We start from the raw sequence: 22,217 nt of genomic DNA, 5'->3' as shown, positions 1-22,217 counted from the left end.
TCTTTCTGACCTCCTCTTTCCCCACTCCATCTTCATACAAGCGTATGGAGATTTACTCCACTTATAATGTTCAAGGTAATAGAAATATAGAAATGAATGCCATTTTGCCTTCAAATACTGTATAGGTGGTGCGACAGACATCCACATCATAGACTACAGGGTAATGGACCACAGGTGCCAAATGGAACACAAAGAGGGAGCATCATTTAACTTGGCCAAAAGATCCAATTGCATGGGCTGAGTTTTGAGGGCTGCGTAGGCATAACCTTAGTGAACAAAATGAGAAAGGCTTTTAAAGAGGAACCACTATATGCAGTGACACACAACCTCAAGGAGGCATAATAGTTTGGGAACCATGTATGGTTCAAAATAGTTGGAGCAGAGTGGTAGGAAGGGAGAAATGGGTGCAGATGGTTTACAATGGGCTGATTTCATTTTTTTTTTCCAATTTATTTGAAAGGCGGAGTTACAGAGAGGGAGAGGCAGAGAGAAGTCTTCCATTCGCTGGTTCACTCCCCAAATAACCACAATGGCCAGGGTTGGACCAGACCAAAGCAAGGAGCCTGGAGCTTCCATCTGGGTCTCCCATATGGGTTCAGAGGCCCAAGCATTTGGGCCATCTTCTGCTGTTTTCACAGGTGCATTAGCAGGGAGTTGTATGGGAAGTGGAGTAGCTGGGACTTGAACTGGTGCCCATACTGGATGCCAGTGTTGCAAGCGGCAGCTTGAGCCACTATGCCGCAGTGCAGGACCCTAAAGTGGGCTCTTTTAAGCTGAAGCTTTTAACTTCATTGTAATCACTGTGGGGTGGCCACCTTGTGACATAATCAGATTTGCTACATAGGGAGATGATTAGAAGAGAATTTGGAAGGACATCAGAACAGGGGTAGGAACATAAATTGATATAAAACAGACAAGAGGTGATCAGAGTTCAGCTTCAGTGACATCAGTGGAAATGAAGAGTAATGGACAGGTACTTGAAGTATTCATGGAACAGCATCTGCAGAACTTGAAAGGATGATCATATCAGGGGCTAACCATTCAGAATTACCCTGAGGTTTTAAATTATGTAACCGTGTATATGGTGGAGACAAGATATGCATAGGAAATGTATCTGAGAATGTATGGAATAGATATAAATGACCACTTGGTAAGTAAAATCAGAGCTTTCCAGAAAAATGGAGCATTAGTCACCAGGGGACAGAAGAAAGGAATGACAGAGGAGATGGATGACAAGTTCAGAAGCAGAAAGGCAACAGGAAGTACACAAACACATGAGAGTATATTTATAAGCATTACATATTATAAACATGATAATCACTTTTAGAACATCAATCTACTAGTCACAAACTTTACATCAATCTTTTGGGGAATATATAAGTATCCTAATTTTATAAATTTAGGAAAAAATTTTATAAATTTTGGAAATTTAGGTTCAGAGTTTTGAAGTAAGTTGCCTCTAGTCACCCAGTATCAATGTGGGCTTTGTGATCACAAATGATATGCTCTGTCCCACCCATGTGGGATTTCCTGAGTGAAGGCTGGCTGGTCCATTTGAACAAGAGTAATGCTTCTTCTCTCCAATTCCTTTTAGAATCTGGATTATATCTCACTCAATAGATTGAAACGTGATCATGTACAGACTTGATATTTTTACTATGTCATGAAAGTTGGGAGAAACTTCTCACCTTGTTGTATTTCCTTCAGGTTTTACTTGATTTTGGTTTTCATTCCCTCCATCTACGGTCAGTAAAATCCTTACTTTTAATTGGAAGCTGCAGACTGATCTGTTCTATAGACCAGTGGTTTTCAAAACATGGTCCCCGGACTCGCAGCATTAGCTTCAGCTGGGAACTAGTTAGAGCTTAACATTCTATGGCCTTGCCATGAACTTGCTGGATCAGAAACTCTGCAGGTGAGGTTTAGAAATCTATGTTTCCACCAAGCCCTTTCTGGTGATTCTGACACTGCCTAAAGTTTGAGAACTATTGAGAACTACTAATACTGGCTAAAACGTTGCATTGGGTTTTCATAGAAAGTCACTGTGTGACAAGGAACTAATTTAAATAAGGTGAGACCAAATGTCATGCCTGTTTTCTAGTGAAAGAACGGCCAAAAAGGTGCTGCACAGGGACATTCTGAGAAGCCACAGTTCAGTTTCCTTGGATGCCAATTCTCACACCATACTTACTTGAGTGCATGTGCATTTAAGTAAACTCACCAAAATATACCAATTATTTACTTATAACCATGCATAGCACACAAACAGCAAATGTGAATCCTAAGTCTTACCACACTGACCTACAGGACTTTCAGAGAAACTCACTGGTTTCCCAGTTTAACAATCAACTCAGTTCAAGGTGACGGGAGACACACGACCAATTAAGGTTTCAATTGGATTTGTAAATGATCACAACTAGGACACATTATCATTGATGTGTTCTCAAAAAAAAAAAATGAGAAACAAGCTTGAGAAGGACACACATTATAATAAAAACACAATGTTATCCAATGAGGTTTTTCTTTGATAAAAAAAGGGGGAGGATATGAGTGGCTCCTGAATGAGGTTACACATTTGCATATTTTATTAAAAAAGCATTGCTAACATAGGAGTCCCTTTCTCCTATCATGGGGTCCCATGTGGACATCAGCTTTTTGAGAGGGTGACTGCACATCAAGCTTCAAATTACATTCAGTAGGGGAGGAGTCTGGGAGAGAAAAAAACAACATCGAAGCCTCCAGATGATCTCAAAGGCTGAGAGTTTAGGTGATTAATCTGACAGCTGGGGTTTTAAAAGCAGCAGCCTCAACATACTGCAGGTGGACTGCATCCTTCCAAGTGGGAAGGGGAAGCCTTCAAGAAGGACATTTTCAGTTTGGATTTTTTGTTTTTTGTTCAGATTAACCTGAAATAGCTATTTTTAGAACATGCATGGCAGCTGGTTTTCCCATGTGACAAAGGCAGCCCCTTGTCATTGTTGGGAGTACACAGGCCAACAGGCAAACACACACCATCAAGACAGAAAATGCTACTCACCTGCTCATGAACTTGTACCGGCGGGGCAGGTAATAGATTTTTCTCCTGGAAGAACAGCAAAAATGAAGCCAGTCGTGAAGAAAACCCATCGTCAGTTACAGTTTGAACTAGCAAGGAAGGAAAGGAGATTGAAGATAGAAGCCTGTAAGAGGTGAAGAAGAAAAAACTAAAAAGAGATTAACAGTGAGAAATGTAGTGGGAACACAGGGCATGTGTTTCTGCATCATGAAATCTTATGAAAGTTTCCACTGCTATCCTCCTCTTCTCATTACCATAATCTTTATGGTTGCTCTTTGCCAACAAAACATGCACAGAGTGGTGATTTGTACTTGCATGGATTGGTAGTTGCATGGCTTTAGTTGAGGACAGCTTTTTTTCCCAGGGAAATGCAGAGATGGATTGGGGCAACAAACATAACTTTATGGGCACATTATTATATTAACTAATGTTTATACAGCCCTTCAAGTTTACAGAATATTTCTCTTTTGGTCTACACAGGGGTAATATAAAAATATATATTTTACAGCCAGTATGTTAAGAAGGCTAACATTGACAAGTTGTAAATAACCACACTGGGGCATCTGCTAACCATGAGGCCCTGGTTACAGATTAAACAGGTGAAGCCAAGGGATCCTAAAAAGAGGTTTTTATAATCAGATTTAATAAGGGTCTGCTATACTGCTCTATACTACACTTTTAAAATATTGAACAAAATTCTATATGAGTGAATGGAGAGTTCAATGTTTCAATAAAATGCAATCTGCCTTTCTGTATTTTGAGCTTAAACCAATGGAGAAGCAATGAAACTGACATGGTTTATATATACTCCAAACTGTTACCGAGCTATCTCAGTTTTGGAAAATGGGAAATAACCACAAAATATTGTGCATCTTTGAGGCATTACCTATAGAGATAATAAAAAATATCAGTTGTTGCCAGGGATGTGGGCTGTGAGGGAGAGGATATGAATAGGTGTAGCACAGGGAATTTTTAGGGCATAAAACTATTCTGCATGCCACTGTTATGGTAGATATGACAAAATGTATTTGTTAAAACTCAGTGGCAGACACTGTGGCTCAATAGGGTAATCCTCCGCCTTGTGGTGCCGGCACACCGGGTTCTAGTCCCGGTCAGGGCACCGGATTCTGTCCCGGTTGCCCCTCTTCCAGGCCAGCTCTCTGCTGTGGCCTGGGAGTGCAGTGGAGGATGGCACAAGTGCTTGGACCCTGCACCCCATGGGAGACCAGGAGAAGCACCTGGCTCCTGCCTTTGGGTCAGCGCGGTGCACTGGCCACAGCGCACTCGCCGCGGCGGCCATTGGAGGGTGAACCAACAGCAAAAGGAAGACCTTTCTCTCTCACTGTCCACTCTGCCTGTCAAAAAACAAGAACAAAAAACTCAGAGAACTGTACAACAAAGAGTGAACCCTGAACTATGGACTTAGGTTAATATTAATGTTCCAATACTGGCCTATCAATTGTAACTGATATACCCTACACTAAGGCACGATGTTAATAACAAAACACTGAGTGGGGCTGGAAGGAGTATATGGGAATTCCCCGTATTGCAAGCTCAATTTTCTGTAAACCTAAAATTGACCTAAAAAATCAACTGTATTAACTTTATAAAAACATACCCATGGATATATGTTTTTTTTTTAACATTGTATGGATGAAAATCGAAGGAAACTAAAACTGAGATTCAGAACTGAATTATACAGAAAATAATAAATGCGGATAAGATTCTTTGAGGCATCTAAATTCAGTTTAATTGATATTTGTTCATTTTGTTGAAATGACATGGTAGGAGGATTCTCTGATAATGCATGTATCTCCTTAGGCTGAAACTGTGGACAAGATTAACAGCATAAATTTAAAGTGCATCAGGTTGTAGCACCTGCAATATGTTTAAGTAAAACCACATCTCTACTGGAGGCAATTAGTACCACATATAACCTAAATTCTCAAATCTGCAAATTCTTCAGTGACATAACATTTATTTGTAAGTTACCATAATTGGCATATTTATTGCTCAATTTAAGTATTTATAAGTGTCCTATCTATAGGAACATGAACAATAATAGCCAACAGTATTTTCTCCTAAAATTGTTGTCCTACAGGAACTCCTACATCTAAGAAGATTATTATGCTCACTCTCATCGCATTACTTGGATCACATTTTACTGTTGTATGAGAATAGCATATTAATGGTGACTGGAAGCATCACTTCTCTACCATGTGAGAGGAATGCAGTGGTGCTATCTAGGATGTGGCCAGGCACTCCAGATATGAAATCCTTGTGAGTACTAAGGGAACTTTCTTTGCATTAACATTGTTCACATTTGCACAAATCTCTTTGGGTTCTCTGTCACAGAGGTATGTTGAGGGTTTTGTGAAATTTATACATGGGAGAAACTATCCATTTCAAGCTAAACATATATTGTAGTCATTTCTTTTCCTCCTGAATCTTAGGTGTAATATTACATTATTTCATGTTAGGTAGTTTTTATATCATTGATAAATAATTGGTTTTAATGAACTATAATGCAACAATTTCAATGGAAACTAAGTTGATATACCTTCTCTTAATTTATTAAACCCTTGAGTCCACAGATTTCCTTTTTAACAAGAACAAAAATATATGATAGAATCAAAACTATATTTATCAACTGTGAGAAATTTGCCTCCAGGGATACAGATGTTAGAACCCCCAACCTCTAGTTTAACTTGCTATTAGGACAGACAGGCCAATAAAAAAGAAAAAAGATGTAAAAGAGTGAGATATTTTAGAGGCCTACAAATGGAGAGTGTTCTTTTCTAAATGTGTCCCCAGTTCCTTTCTCTGTCTCGATAAGCAGAGCTGATTCTTTGTCAGTATAGCTTTCCATAGCACATTGAGAGGTATATTGTAGAACTGGTACCAGTTTGTCTAATTCCTGTCATCTGACTTAGTTTTACTGGCAAAATGCAAACATAAAGTACCAATTCATCAAGTCCCTTTGGAACTGTTCTTGGTACTAAACCTCCCACCTCCTAGAAAAGATTCCAGTACAGGCATTCCCACATTGCTTTTAAAATTTCAAGTTTAATACATTATTTTTTTTTTATCAAGCAAATCAGAATCACTTTTCCTTAGTCCACAGGTAAGATAATATTCACTGTGAGATGAAGATAAATCAGTCTTCTTAATAACACTAACTAGGTAATCCACATAGATTGTTCCTTCATGGAACAAGTACCAACATTTTTGTTTGCACAGTATTTATGTTTTTTTTTTTAAATCAAGAACAGGTTGTTTAGAAAGATTACATTCTCATGAAATCTCTTGAACTTGTTTCTTTGGGAGATTTAAATGGTTTTCTGAAAGGGACTGGTCAGTAGGAAGCATGGTGCCTGGAGTCTGGGTATTCAAAGTCACAATGCATAGAACTAAAAATTGGCATCGTTAAAATAAAAATGCTACTTGGAAAATGCTTCATTATCATAAGCTCTTGAAAAGTCTGCCTGCTAATGACTGAATTAGCTAAGATATTTCACATAAAGTCAGGAAATCGTACTGGCCATGAAGATTTATCTGCACCTCTAAACATGTGAAGGATTTTTCTCCTCTAATGGCTTTTAGGTCTGCATTTTAGTTTTATTTTTCCCTAATGAGAAGAACATTAGGTTTGCAGTGAAGAAGCAGGGGGAGTGGGGGGAAATACACTGACACCTACCTGAAAGGCATTCTTACATTCATTTGTTCTGCATATCTTCCAAGGACTTCCCATGGGGCATGTAACTTCACAAAGATAATGTCACTATTTATTAGAGAGGACTGAAACAGAAAAAAGAAACTAAGTTGGAGTGTATACCCACATTTCCTCTGGTTTAAATTGAGTTGGAACTTAGAACACATGAACTTGTATGATGTTTGGGATGTGGAGTGCCTTTACCAATAAGCCGGGCCCTTAAGTGTGGACATATTCATGTGACAAATCTGCCACTCTGTCAAGCACTGGAGACCAAGCTGTGGACAAGAGAGGTATGAATAGCATTTGCATTCTGCAAAATATATTTTAAAAATGGGCAAAAGTGACTTTCAAAGAGAGGGACAGGGCTGGGGCTGTGGCATAGCAGGTTGAGCCGCCACTTGCAATGCCAGAATCCCATATGGGCATGGGTTCAGGTTCCAGCTGCTCCACTTTTGATCCAGCTCCCTAAAGTGACAGAAGATGGCCCAAGTGTTTGGACCCCTGCACCCACATATGAGACTTGGAAGAAGCTCCTGTCTACTGGCTTCGATCTGGCCCAGCCCTAGGTATTGCAGCCATTTGGGGAGTGAATCAGCAGCTGCAAGTTCTTTCCCTCTCCTAACTCTCCCACACCCTCCTAGTAAAACTAAATATTTAAAAAAGATGTAAAAAGAAGGATAAGTTCAGATAAGGATGAATATTCTGAAGAGAAAATAATGGGAGACGAGTAGGGGGAGGTACATGATACTGTCGACAAAGGGTCAGGGGAAGGCTTCTCTATGGAGGGAGCATATAAACTGAGATCTAAGGAAGAAGGCAGCCCCCTGGGTAAAGAGCATGGGGTGTGTGTTCTAGGAGAAAAAAGCCCTGGACTGAAAAATTGTTTGGTATCCTTAAGAGACAAAAAGGAGAGCAATGTGCTTGGGATGTCCAGAATAAGGAAACACGGCATCAGAAGAGGCTGAAAAGTGGAAGATCATAGTGTGCAGAACTTCACATGTGGAAAGACAGCTGGAATTTATCATGGGACACTGGGAGCCTTTGTGATTTAAGTATCCAAAGATTCCTGTGGCTTCCTCATGGAGTATACATTTGTATGGAGAATGGTGGTGAAAGCAGAGAGAAGGAGGCATGAGATTTAAATCTAGGTCGGTGTCAGGCAAAGAATTTCATAGGCTGAGTTATTCGAACCAAAGCTTTTGCTTCTTTTAGGACTGTTTATAAACACAAAAGCTAGGGAGGTAAAACTAGGACTTTGTACTCTGAAAACCATTCATAAATTTCGGCTTCTGTCTTTGCCCAAAAGACATGAAGAATCAATTAGGTGCCTTCTCTTTGAAAGTTACTTCCCAGGGAGATGGCTGAGTTGTGGAAAGAACAGAAAGAAAAGTGAGAGGGAGGGGGAGACAGATGGCAGAATAGGGAGGGAGCTTACTGCTCTAGTCTAGGAAAAGGTAGTTTTAAAAAAGTGGAGGGAGTGCAGTCTCAGGGAAGAGTTAGGGAGGAAATGGCTGAGAAAGCTCTATGCAAATTAGAGGGACACAGTGGACCTATGTGGAGGATGTGGACACCCACAACTCAGGACCCCAGCAGCAGAAAGCCTCTACAAAAGCATTAGAGAGTGAGGTGAGACCAGACTGTAGCAGCCCAAGCCACTGGTGATAAAGCTGCAGGAAGAGCCTAGAGGAAATAGGCCTTGGAGCCCCATAGAGGATAGTGTACCTGCCAAACTAGAGGAGGAAAAAAAAGGCAGGAAACGTTTCTCTCCCCAATCACCCTGCAACAGCATTCTGTAACAAGCCAATAGAGAGCAGGCACCGTTTTGGACATACATAACAGCTGCACCAGCTCATATCCATGCCCAGCAAACAGCCGAGTGGAGACTCCTGACTGGTGGGGAGAACTAACAGGCTGGGAGCTTGTGGCTGTGGGAGGCTTCTGTGCCAAGACTGTGAAAAAAATCTGAGGCTGTGTGCGAGGACTCACAGTGTATCTGGGACTATGGGCAGTCACTGCGGGAGACTCCACACACTCAGTGCTTCCTCGTTCCCTGGTGAGGGATATTGCTGGGGAATCTGAACCTACACTGAGGACTGAACAGATCCTTTGGTCCTTGGGACAGAGTGGAGAATATATACCCACTGGTGCGAGCACTCAGGCACTGGTCTTGTTTGAGGAGAGGAGCTCAGCTGAGCAGAATAAACCTCCCTTTGATAAAAATAAAAAAGAGGAGATTTACCACCCCAAAACTGGGTGTTTCACCTTAGACATTCCCTTTACCCTGCAGAACTGAACGGAGCTCCCTGGCCAGACCCACCACACACCTGTAGGTATTCACTGAAAGTAGATACTCCACTAATCTACAGAGGAATAGTACAAAGATAAAAGCCACCACAGCAATAAAACAAAGAATAAACCATTGAGTATCTCCACAAAAGCCAAATAGCTAACACACCAATGCAAGAAACAAGAATAAGGAAGACAAAATGATTCCCCCAAAAGAACACAACACTTCAATACTAGATTGTGAAGATGATGATATTGAAGAAATGCAAGAAATGGAATTCAAAATATTTATCATAAGATTACATAGAAGTAATCAGAAGCAAATACATGAACTAATGAAATCAGTACATAACATGAAATAAAATTTCTCCCATGAAATTGAGATCTTAAAGAGAAATCAAAATGAAATATTGGAAATGAAGAATTCAACAGAACAAATAAAAAATGCAGTGGTTTAACAACAGAATTGGTGAAGCAGAAGAAAGAATATGTGACTTAGAAGACAAAGCATAGGAAGCCAAACACAAAAAGAAATTAGAAAACTAAAAATCACCTTTGGGAATCTATAGGATACTATCAAACGACCCAATATACAGGTTCTAGGATTTCTTGAAAGGTGTGGAAAGAGAAAAGATTAGATGACCAATTTCGTGAAATAATAACAGAAAACTTTCCTAATTTAGAGAAAGAAAGGGACATCCAAGTACAGAAACCAAATTGAATTCCTAATAGACATTATCAGAAAAGATCTTCAACATGAAACACTGTAATCAAACTCACTATGTAAAACATAAAGAAAAGATTCTAAAATGTGCATGAGAGAAAGGTCAGATTACTTTCAGAGGATCTCCAAATAGACACACAGCTGATTTCTCACCAGAAACCATATAGGCTAGGAGAGAATGGTGAGATACATTCCAAGTCTTAGGAGAAAAAAACTGTCAACCCAGAATATTATACCCTGCAAAGCTCTCAGTTATGAATGAAGGTGAAATAAAGATCTTCCAAAACAAACCGAAACCGAAACCTGTCCAGCCCTTCACAAGATGCTTAAGGATGTGCTGCACACAGAAACACAGAAACATGGTCATCACTACAAAATAAGATAAAGGAAGAAAATCTCCCAGTAAAAGTTCAAAGGAAAGTCAAAGTAAAAATAGGAAAATTTATGGAAAAATGGCAGGACGAAGTCATTACTTATCAATAGTCACTTTGAATGTGAATTGCCTCAACTTTTCAGTTAAAAGACATAGACTGGCTGAATGGATTAAAAAATCCATATATTTGCTGCCTACCAGAAACATATCTCACCAACAAAGATACACGCAGACTGAAAGTGAAAAGGTGGAAAAAAATATTCCATGCCAACAGAAACCAAAATGAGCTGGCATAGCCATTCTAATATCAGACAAAATAGACTTTAACACAAAACTATTAAAAGAGACAAAGAAAGGCATTATGTAATGATTAAGGGATCAATTCAACTGGAAGATATAACTATTATAAATGTATATGCACTTAATTTCAGGGCACCTGGCTATTTAAGAGAAATGTTAAGGGATCTAAAGGGATATATAGACTCTAATATGATAGTAATTTGGGACATCAATACCCCACTTTAAGCAATGGACAGATCAACCAGACAGAAAATCAACAAGGAAACAGCAGATTTAATTGCTACTATGGACCAATGACCCTAACAGATATCTACAGAACTTTTCATCCTACAGTTGCAGAATACACATTCTTCTCACCAGTGCATGGAACTTTCTCTAGGATTGACCACATGTTAGGCATAAAGCAAGTCTCAGAAAATTAAAAAATCAAAATCATACCATGTATCTTCTCATCACAATGGAGTGAAGCTGGAAATCAGCAACTCAGGAATCCCTACAACATATGCAAACACATGGAGACTGAACAACATGCTCCTGAATGAACAGTGGGTCACAGAAGAAATTAAAAGAGAAATAAGAAAATTTCTGAAAACAAATGAAGATGACAACACAACATATCAAGACTTAAGTGATACAACAAGAGCAGTGTTAAGAGGAAAGTTAATTGTAATTGGTGCCTATATCAAGAAACCAGAAAGGCACCAAATAAATGAGCTATTAATGCATATCAAGGATCTAGAAAAACAACAATAAACCAAACTCAAAGTTAGTAGGAGGAAATAAACAATTAAAATTAGAGAAGAAATCAACAAAATGGATCCAAAAAAACAATACAAAAGATCAGCAAAATGAAGAGTTGATTTTTCAGAGAAATAAACACACCATTGTTCCAACTAACCAAAAAAGGAGAAAGAAGACCCAAATAAATAAAATCAGAGATGCAAAAGGAAATGTAACAACAGATACTGTAGAAATAAAAAGAATCATCAGAAATTACTACAAAGACCTATATGCCAACAAACTGGGAAACCCAGAAGAAATGGATGGATTCTTGGATCTATACGATCTACCTAAATTGAACCAGGAAGACACAGAAAGGCTAAACAGACCTATAACCAAAATGGAAATTGAATCAGTAATAAAGACACTCCCAACAAAGAAAAGCCCAGGACCAGATGGCTTCACTGCTGAATTCTACTAGACATTTAAAGAAGAACTGATTCCAATTTTTCTCAAGTCATTCAAAACAACTTAAAGGGAGGGAATAATCCCAAATTCTTTCTATGAAGTCAGCATCACCTTAATTCCTAAACCTGAAAAAGATGCAACACAGAAAGAGAATTACAGAACAATATCCCTGGTGAACACAGATGCAAAAATCCTCAACAGAATTCTAACCAACTGAATCAAATTATTAGAAACTTTGGGGAAACCATGCAAGACATTGTCATAGGCAAAGAGTTCTTGGAAAAGACTCCAGAGGCACAGGCAATCAAAGCCAAAATTAACAAATGGGATTACATCAAATTGAGAAGTTTGTGTACTGCAAAAGAAACACTCAGGAATGTGAAGAGGCAGCTGACAGAATGGGAGAAATTATTTGCAAACTATGTAACTGATAAAGGATTAATAACCAAAATATATAAAGAGATCAAGAAACTCGATGACAACAAATCAAGCAACCCAGTGAAGATATGGGCAAAGGACTTAGACATTTTTCAAAAGAGGAAATACAAATGGCCAACAGACACATAAAAAAATTTTCAGGATCACTACCCATCAGGGAAATACAAATCACAACCAAATCAGGTTTCATCTCACCCCATTTAGGATGGCTTCCATACAGAAATCAACAAAAAACAAATTCTGGTGAGGATGTGGGGAAAAGGGTACCTAAACCACTGCTGGTAGAAATGTAAACTGGTAAAGCAACTATGTAAGACAGTATGGAAATACCTCAGAAATCTGAATATAGACCTACCATATGACCCAGCCATCTGACTCCTGGGAATTTATCCAAGGGAAATGAAATCAGCATATGAAAGAGTTACCTGCAGCCCCATATTTAGGCAGCTCAATTAACAATAGCTAAGACATGGAATCAATCTAAATTCCTGTCAAGTGAAGACTGAATAAAGAAAATATGGGATATGTACACTATGGAATACTACACAGTGGTTAAAAAAAGAAATTAGGTCATTTGCAACAAAATGGATGAATTTGGAAAACATCGCTCTCACTGTAATAAGCCAGTCCCAAAGAAACAAATAACATATGTTCTCCTGATCTGTCATAACTAATAGAGCACCTAAAGGGAAATCTGTAGAAGTGAAGTTGACACTATGAGAAGCAATGACTTGAACAGAGTCCTTGTCTTGAATGTCGAAGAATAGTTTTTTCTTTTTCTTTATACTATTTTTTGTACTCTTTACTTCACATAGGGTTAATCATGTGTACAAATTCGACTGAAAATAGATATCAGTAAAAAATAAGAGTGGGAATAATAGAGAGAGGAGGAAGTTTGTAACTGTGATGCTGTATAGTACTGCATACATTCCTACAGACTTCTAAGGGTACAGTTTGAAAACTTGGCATGGGACTCCAAATCCCATTAAAATGGGTGGTGAAAATGCCATCTTAAGTGTTAAAGTGATCATATTAAGTGTTAAAAAAGAGAACATACAGAGAGGATTAAGTCTTAAAATGATCATATAAATAGGATCAAGTGGGTATATTCCCAGGACAGGGATTTCTACGGTCATATGGTAGCAAAATCTGATCTATTTTCAGATTTCTGAGGCATCTCCATACTCTCTTCCACAATGGCTGCACCAGTTTACATTCACACCAACAATGGATTAGGGTACCTCTATATACCCACGTTCATTGTAGCTCAATTCACAATAGCTAAAATACAGAATCAACGCAGATATCCATCTACTGCTGACTAGATAAAAAATTGTGGTATACACACATTAAGAAATATTATTCAATGGTAAAAAAAAGTGAATCCCTGTCTTTTGCAACAAAATGGATGCAACTGGAAACCATTATACTTAGTGAAATAAGCCAGTCCCAAAGGACAGATACCACACATTTTTCACTAATCTGTAGTAATTAGTAGACTACCTAAAATGTAATGTATTGGAGTGAAATTGACATTTTGAGATCTGATGATCATTTATAGCCCTTGTTTCTACTGTTGAGGAACAGGGTGTCTTCCTTCAAACATTTGTTGAACTCTTTACTTACTGTAGGGTTAATCTTATGAGTATAAAGTAAACTGAAATTAGATCTTTGTAAAAATAAAGAGTGGGAATAGGAGAGGGAGGAGGAAGTGGGGGAAGCATGGCAGGAGAAAAGGTAGGGTGGGAAGTATCACTATGTTCTTAAATTTATATATATGAAACACATGAAATTTGTATACCTTAAGTAAAATTAAAACAAAAATTGCAGAAGACATATAATTGTAATTTATGTTGCAGACTTTACTTCAGAGTCTTCTTGCTGGGCTTACAAATGTTTTTCTTAGTTTGTATGAACTCGTCATGATATTATAAAAATTTAGTTTCAAATACAGCATTCTCAGGGATGCTGATGTAGTGCTGGATTTCCCTGGGTTAGGCAGGTTAGAGCCCATTGCTGTAAAGGCAGAGGGTATCCTCGGATGATTGTTCTGGAAAATCAAATTTTCTGGAATTTCGGGTGGCATGAGGTTTTACCTTCCAGTTTGGGACAAGTTGTGCCCTGAATATAATCCCTCTGAGGACAAGACAAGTCTCTGTTACTCACTATTCAGTTCTCTGGGTCTAGCACAGTGCCTGGTACAGAGGAAGCACACATCAATAATTGTTTGATCCATGACTACACAGAGTCAACAATTAGGCCCAGTATGGCCCTCGTGCGTGCTGGGAAGCAGGAAGGACTGTGAGTGACATGGCTCGTGGACAAGCCAGTAACAGCTGAAGAAGCTTTACCTGCAGGGAAATGGGCTGCAGGCACTTTCAAGGATGCCTTCCAAGACACGCGCAACCTCAGGCACCTCTTCCTGCATGTGCCACTGCATCCCCAGCATGACCCACGGCATGCTGGAGCATGCCTGCAGCGGCCTACACAGCCCTGACCACATCCTGCTGCACCAGAACCATGTGGCCCGCATGCACCTGCACACCTTCTGTGACCTTGGCCACCTCCTGATGCTTTTCTAATTTGTACCTCTCAGTGCTGTTCACGTAGACCCTGGTACCCCTGAGGGACTTGCAGTACCTACAGTTCAACCACAACCCCTGGGTGTGTGATTGCCAGGCACACCCACTCTGGTCCTGGCTGCAGAAGTTCATCAGCCCCTCCCCAGAGCTGTGCTGAAGCCTACCACCACACCTGGACGACTGTGACCTCAAGCCACTGACTGCCAACAAGTGTGCCCACAGACAAGGAAACATGAGGTCTGCCCAACTGTTGTCAAGCCAGATACAACTGCCAAGGCCCAGGTATAGGGGGCTGGGAGTCCAGCCTCAGCTGGTAATGCACTCAGGGGCCATGTGCTACTAGGAGGCAGCCTGCAGGCCAATGGCTCAGGCCTGAAGCACATCAAAGACCCCCGCTTTGGGACTATTCCCAGTCCTGAGGGCTCAAGCCTTTGGGATTCTCCTTTGCTAGGCCCTCACTAGAGGCCAGGCTGTTCCTGCAAGAATCACACATGTAGCCTGTGCCATCTGGGCCAAGCATATGGTGGGGCTGATGATGTAGAAGGCACCAGCACCATGCAGGTTCTGGCCTGCAGTCTTACCCCTGTGCCTCGCGGTGGTGCTGTGGACAGCGCTCAGGCCCTGCTGACCTGCAGCCTCCATTTTTCCAATACTGCAGTTCCCACTATCATTGTGGTGTATGGAAACATACATTTTATTTCACTTGCATTATATTATTGGAAGGTGTGGAATAGCTATTTAAAAAAAGACTGCATAGATTTCAATTCTTTTGCCCCCAAACAAATATTAAGTATCAAATCTCTCTTTTAATTCTATTTTTCTATGAGCTTTCTGAAGTCCCCTCATATCACAGTTTTCCAAGTTATAGCAGAAAACTCTAGTTCCTAAGAATGCTTCCTTTTGTTTATAAGAAGGATACATCTCAGAATCTAGGAAGGTTCAGTGACTTTCTCACTTGGAAATTTAATTGTCATAGTGGAATTATTTATATTCGCCTAGGCTTCATACAAGGTTCTTCTTTCATTTTTGTGTAAGAGAAAAGGTAAAATTAAACAACACAAGGAGACAATATAGGTAATGTGATTGACTTGCAGAAACTGAGTCACAGAACCACAGAAATCTTTTTTTTTTTTTTTGACAGGCAGAGTGGACAGTGAGAGAGAGACACAGAGAGAAAGGTCTTCCTTTGCCGATGGTTCACCCTCCAATGGCCGCTGCGGCCAGCACACTGCAGCCGGCGCACCGCGCTGATCTGAAGGCAGGAGCCAGGTACTTCTCCTGGTCTCCCATGGGGTGCAGAGCCCAAGCACTTGGGCCATCCTCCACTGCACTCCCTGGCCACGGCAGAGGGCTGGCCTGGAAGAGGGGCAACCGGGACAGAATCCGGCGCCCCAACTGGGACTAGAACCTGGTGTGCTGGCGCCGCAAGGTGGAGGATTAGCCTAGTGAGCCGCGGCACCGGCCCACGGAAATCTTGACTGAGAACAAAAGATGATACTTTCAGTATGCATTCTCCATGGATTTGCTAGTTTTATAGAAAATAAACATTTCAGTGGAAAAATAATCATGGTGGAACTCTCCAAAAATGTATGAAAGCATTAAAGAGAATACATTAAAATATCCCAATTAGGACACATTTGAAATGCCACATTTCTGCGTATGGAGAGCCAAGTTCATTATCTAAACACATTAGGAGTCAAGTAAAATTCTACCGTGGGAGCTCAGCCACATCTCTACATAAAAGCATTGCTATTTTGATTTATTCAGCCTGGCAACAAATAACTTCATTTTTTCTTATTATTTAATTCATAGAATGTCATCACTTTGTTTATAATGCTGTGTAAATGTCAAAGCACCTTCTCAGGAGCAGAGATTTAGTCTACTGGTTAAGATGCCCATGACACACATTGGATGCTTGGGTTCAGTAGCTGGCTCCAGATCCTGATTCCAGCTTCCTGTCATTGGAGACTCTGGGAGGCAGTGTTGGCTCAAATAACTAGGCTTCTGCCATCCACATGAGACACCTGGATTGAGTTCTCAGCTCCCAGCTTCTGCCCATTCCCAGCTCTTGAGGCAATTTGAGGACAGAACCAGAAAATGGGAGTTCTATCTTTTCCTTTCACATAAATAAAAAGAATTTTATTTACTTATCTATCTCTTCATAACAGTTTCTCATTTATTTATTTTCCCAATTCATTTTATTCTCAAAGTTGTGAAAGAGACTTCCCTTCAGTTTCTGAGAGGTTGGAAATGACCAAGTCACTCACTCAAAGACAAATTGAATGTTCCAGAAGGGCTAATTTGTAATCACATCTAACTTTCTTGTGCATGTTATCTAATAACTTTTGGTTGTTAGGTTAAATAAGGTAATCATTAGGTTAAGTATGACTTCCTACATGTATTTAAGATGCATATTCTCTAAATTGTTTTTTTATCAATTTATACAAACTAATCTTAAAAGAATTTCATATTTTGAAAACAAAGTAACAAAAATAAAGCAATAAAAATGTAACCTTTAGTGGAAAGCAATTTTAAACTACTAATGAATTGAGATTAGATTGGAGGCTAATGAAAGTTATTTTAATTATCTTGAGAAAAACATAAATTGCATTCCCTTGAGTTACAATGACTATTCTTGGGCTGTGTGTGTGTGTGTGTGTGTGTATGTATGTTCTAACATACTTAAGAGATAAAATTTAGTATATAGGGCTTATTATTTGTTTTCAAGGAGGAACTAAGAAGTCATGGCCTACTGCTTGCTGCTGAATGCCTTCTAGAAAATAAATGTGAAACAGATGATTGCTAATTATACGGCCCATATATCACTCTTTTCCCTACTGCTGAATGATTATGCTACTGTATCTAAAGAGGTCTTTCCTCATTATTAAGTATTACTTTCCACACAAATCCAACTGTGCCAGTGCCAAAGTGAAAAGAAATAAAAATCATTTGTATGAGACAGAATTTTTTCATTAATATGCTGCAATAAAAACCCTTAGGTTAGAAGCCAAGAAAGAAGAAAAATGACCATTAAGGGATATTTGGGAAAATGTCCTTAGAAGAATGACTGGAGAAATGAGTAAGTAGCAATGGAAACCACCTGGATGGGAAATAGATAAGCAAATATTCCTCCCTCCTTCCCTCCCTTTTCCCCTTCCATTCTTACCCCTTCCCCCTCCCTCCCTCCTTCCCATCCATCCACCCACCCTCAATGTATCATCCATGCATCCATCCATCCTTCTTTCCTTCCATACAACAAGAATGTATTGAACACCTTCTTTGTACTAGATGCTAGGAATGTAAAGACAAATAAATCACAATTCAGTAAAGGAAAGTCAGATAAGGCAAGGAGGGGGGGAGGAAGGAAAGAAAAGAGAAAAAGAGAGCATGCCATTATCTAATACAAACAATCTATCTCAAGAGAGTCCTTCAAAAACTCATGGAAAAGTAGAATTTAAAAAGTAAGTGTATTTTGGTGCAAAACATTTTACATTTTGACATCTATGCATAGTTTTTTAATAATATACATTTTAATGAACTTTTTTAAGTGCCCTCATACACATTTCTATACCAAATGACCCTTGACAAATTTACTGAGAAGAGGAAACTGAAGAAGATCACATTTGCAAACAAGAATACAAGGTAGATCATGAATTCAGTTTAGGAAATGTTATGTTTGGAATGCACATGAAAAGATGTTTTGTGAGTAGATAGGCAAGTGAGTCTGCAGCTCAGAGAAGTTTGGGCAAGAGATACACAGCTAGTGTGGTAAGGAAAGAAAAGGTAATTAAAAGATTGGCTGAAATTGCTTTGGCAGAGTAAAAGTACAAAACTACCAAGGCTTGTTAGGAAGTCAATTTCTGGGGTCAGACAGTGAATATACATAGCCATATGTATATGTTTATATTTTGTAATAAGCTCTGTGGTCTTGGACAAGTTATTTAACCTCTATGTCCCTCAGTTTGCTTCACTGGGAAATGGGACAACAAAACAATACCTACCTCATTGAATTTTATAGTATAGCTAGGTTCTCATAGGGCCTTCAGAAATATGTCAGTTATCATGATCTCCAAAAGGAGTCATTACATTTTTTCAGTGGTGGGAAGATCACAGAACTCCCTACTCCTCCATGTTACACACTTGAAAGATGACAAACAGAACAATTTTCTAGTCTTTGGCTACAAGTATCAACCAGAAAAAAACCTGAGAACCTGAGAATCAAGCCCCTAATTCCTGTCCCTTCAGGGTCCTCAAGGTCTCTGATATGTTCCCCTATGGCATTAATTTATTCAACCGCACTCATAAATGTTCATTAAATGACAAGTATATGTCAGGGTCTCTACTAGGAGCTGGATCTACCACAGTAGACAGAATTTACAACCTAGAGTAGGAAATAGACATTAAACAATACTAATATATGACTTAAAAATTATGAAAAGGGTTAAAGGAACTAGGAAGACTTGCTTAAGATTTGGCTGTTTAATTTCTGATCATGTGACATTTAACCTGAGTTCTAAAAGATGGTGTTAGCCGTGGGAGGATTCAAGTGAAACTCATTCCAAGCAGAGGAATCAGCAAGTATAAAGATTCGGAGTTTGTATCAGGAAATGAAAGTCCTGGGCGATTGGATTTAGTAAAACCTGACGTAGAGAGGGTTACCTGAGATGGGGATAGAGAGGAGGGTTGGACAAAGACTTCACTGAGCTAGCCACAATTTGGGAAGGAGTTTGGATTTTATTTACTAAGGTTAATGGGAAGTCACTAATGTGTTATAGGTGAGGATCTCTTGATTTTCAAAGTAAAATGCTAAATGTTAACAATAATATGGAAGAAGCAAAGGGATAGGAATATTCAATAATAATGTTAACCCAGTAGGTTGAGAGACACTGGATGGTTGCTAGAACCAGGAAGCAGACATAATGAGGAGAGAAATGGACATCCTTGAGATCTACTGGTCATAGAATTGAAAGGACTTGGGATTGATCAAATGAGGAGAGGGAAAATATCCAGCACCTAGAATGATATGAATATTATTTTGCACAGAAAACTGGGCAGTAGTATTCTCACCTGCAGTAGGAAGGTTGGAAACACTTAATTTGTCCAAAATTTGTGCAGGTGACACTGCACCTGGAAATCAAAGTGATCTCTGTAGATGACAAATTAGTTTAAATAGTCACTCATTCATTCATCTGTTCTACAAACTTTCATGGAGAGCCTGTGATATTCCACAGAATGTTCTAGGAATTCAGCCATAAACAAAATGGACCAAATTCCTGTTCTTGTGGAACCCAAGTTCTAATGAGGATACAGACTCTTATTGAACAGATCCGTAATATATCTGATGGTGTTCTTTGAAGAATAAAGAGGGTGAGTAAACAGAAAGCAATGGTGGGAAGGAGGTGCTATTTTAGGTAGAGTGGTATGGATGGATCTTTTGATAAGGTGACATTTGAGATCTGAAGCAAATGCTAAAGAAGGCTGTTTCATTATGCAGGGAGAGATCATTGCAGGCAATGAGGAGAATAAAAGAAAAAGGCCCTGAGGCATAAATATGCTTGACGCTTCAATTTATTGAGCATGAAGGGTCAAATCAGGGTAGCCACTTGAATCTGTTCTCTATCCCCTAGGTAATAGCCTGGATGTCACTTTTTCATAACTATGCTGTTTGAGAACAAAGTACAACTCTAACATTCAGGGGCAACAATGAGATATTAATTTCCACTTGGGGACTCAGATAAGTCTCTTAGATGAAAAAAGCCACAATAAGTTTGAACTAGTAGTGGCAGCAGAGGTCGCAGCAGCTGTATAGCAGTACTTCCTGTTAGGTAGTATTCTAGAGCCTTTGCATCATTATTTTATGAAATCTCCACGCCATCCACATGAGGCAGGCATTATCATTATTCAAATTTATTGAAGATGGTGAAATAAAGTACAAAAGGTCTAGTACACTCAATAAGTCAAGAATGGAGCCTAGATTCTATCCAATGCAGTTTGGTCTCAGAACTGCAGTTCCACAAGAGGAAAATCTAGGGCTCACAGGAATTTATTTGTTCATGGACTTGATTCTATTGCCATTTTACTTTTTGGAAATACGCTTAGTTACATACTGGGTCCAAAGCACAAGGCATATGTTTTCCTCCATGCCTCCTAGCATTAATGCAAAGCTAATGGTAAAAGCAAATTTAAACCTCATTCTCCCATGTATTATATATGTGTTCCTGAGCACATTACTTCATTCTTTAACCTGTTTCCCCATTTTACAAATGAGGAAAATGATACTTTCCTTGCAAGGTTGTTCTGAAGCTGACATATTTCTGTAGTAGTGGCTTAAAATGATAATTTTTTTCTCATAGTTACAAATGCTTGGTGGACATTCTGCTAACACAGAGCTATGCTAGAATTTCTTTATGTGTCTGGAATCTCAACTCTAAAACGGTAATGTACATTCCTGAAGGGTTAAAGGGCTCAAAGTAATCACTATGCAATTTCGGCTCTACTCAGTGGGGCTGCCATCTAACCAGTGGTGTGTCACTGGGCAAATGACTTGCACTTTCCTGAGCTCCAGTTTTCCCTGAAAAATGAGGGCACATGTCTCTAAAAAGACTTTTATGTGTATATTATTCTTGATTCTCTTACAGACACATCAGAGTTTATGAATGTAGTTCAAAAACCCCTGCAGCTGTCTCTGATGTAATTCGTCTCTCTCCCTCTCTCTCTCTCTCTCTCTCTCCACACACACACACACACACACACACACACACAGAGTGCTCTGCGGTACTGTTTGTTCCTCAATGTTCATCATCTGAAAAGGCATCAGCAATAGGAAATGGTCCTTCACTTTTCCTTAACAGATCTTTACATGGGAGTTCCCTGAGGACAAGATCCAGGCTCTTGCCTCATTCTGTCATCCTCCGAAGATGATCTTACTTCTTTCCAGTGGCTTGGATGTCAGCTACTGTCTGCTGTTTCCAAGTTTCACATATTTGGCTTAGACCTGTTTTTTGAGGTCCAGTTCAGCATGGCCAAAGGCAACACCACTTCTGTCCTTTTTGGCACGTAAGATTCAATGTGTCCAATGGGGATCCACTTTTCTGGAAAAATTGCTCTTCTTTCCAGGCAGTGGTACAACCATCCACCCAGTGGCTCAAGTGTAGGAGTTCTCTCTCCTTTTTCTTATGTTACACCCAATTAATCACCAAGTCTTATTAATTCTTCTTTTCACATTTATCCTGAATCTGTCTACTTCTCTCCATTTCCACTGCCACTATCTGTTGCAGATGTTGGAGATGGTGACAGAAGTGGACAGTAATTGTAAAATGTAAAATGATGAATCAGTAAGACTTGGCAGTACTATAAAACTAATATAGTTCCTATTTCAGTTAATTAATGCTATAATTACATATTTCATTATTGCCTTCATGAGACAGCATAGCCGCTCCACAGCAGTATCCCTACCTTCCACAGTCAGTCAGAATGACTGTTTTCTAAATTAACTTACAACAATCTTGGGATCTAACAAGAATGTAGCTTTCTAAAATTATGGATTACTGCATTAA

At 39.4% G+C, this 22,217-nt stretch overlaps 1 protein-coding gene across 4 annotated transcripts in view; it reads right to left on the bottom strand.

Moving 5' to 3' along the window:
• Positions 1-22,217, bottom strand: part of ANO4 (anoctamin 4) — a 561,131-nt gene that overhangs the window by 163,276 nt on the left and 375,638 nt on the right. For all 4 annotated transcript variants that reach the window (XM_008256958.4, XM_070052753.1, XM_008256960.4 and 1 more), the window contains 2 exons: positions 6,753-6,853; positions 3,038-3,082 (listed from right to left, as the gene is read on the bottom strand). In XM_008256958.4, coding sequence (XP_008255180.1) covers positions 3,038-3,082; positions 6,753-6,853 — 146 coding nt within the window. The remainder of the gene's footprint in view (positions 1-3,037; positions 3,083-6,752; positions 6,854-22,217) is intronic.

The sequence above is a fragment of the Oryctolagus cuniculus genome, chromosome 11 (assembly GCF_964237555.1).
Source record: "Oryctolagus cuniculus chromosome 11, mOryCun1.1, whole genome shotgun sequence".
NCBI classification, from domain to species: Eukaryota; Metazoa; Chordata; class Mammalia; order Lagomorpha; family Leporidae; genus Oryctolagus; species Oryctolagus cuniculus.
Note: the sequence above shows the minus strand (reverse complement) of the source record. Positions and strands in the feature narration are given on the sequence as shown.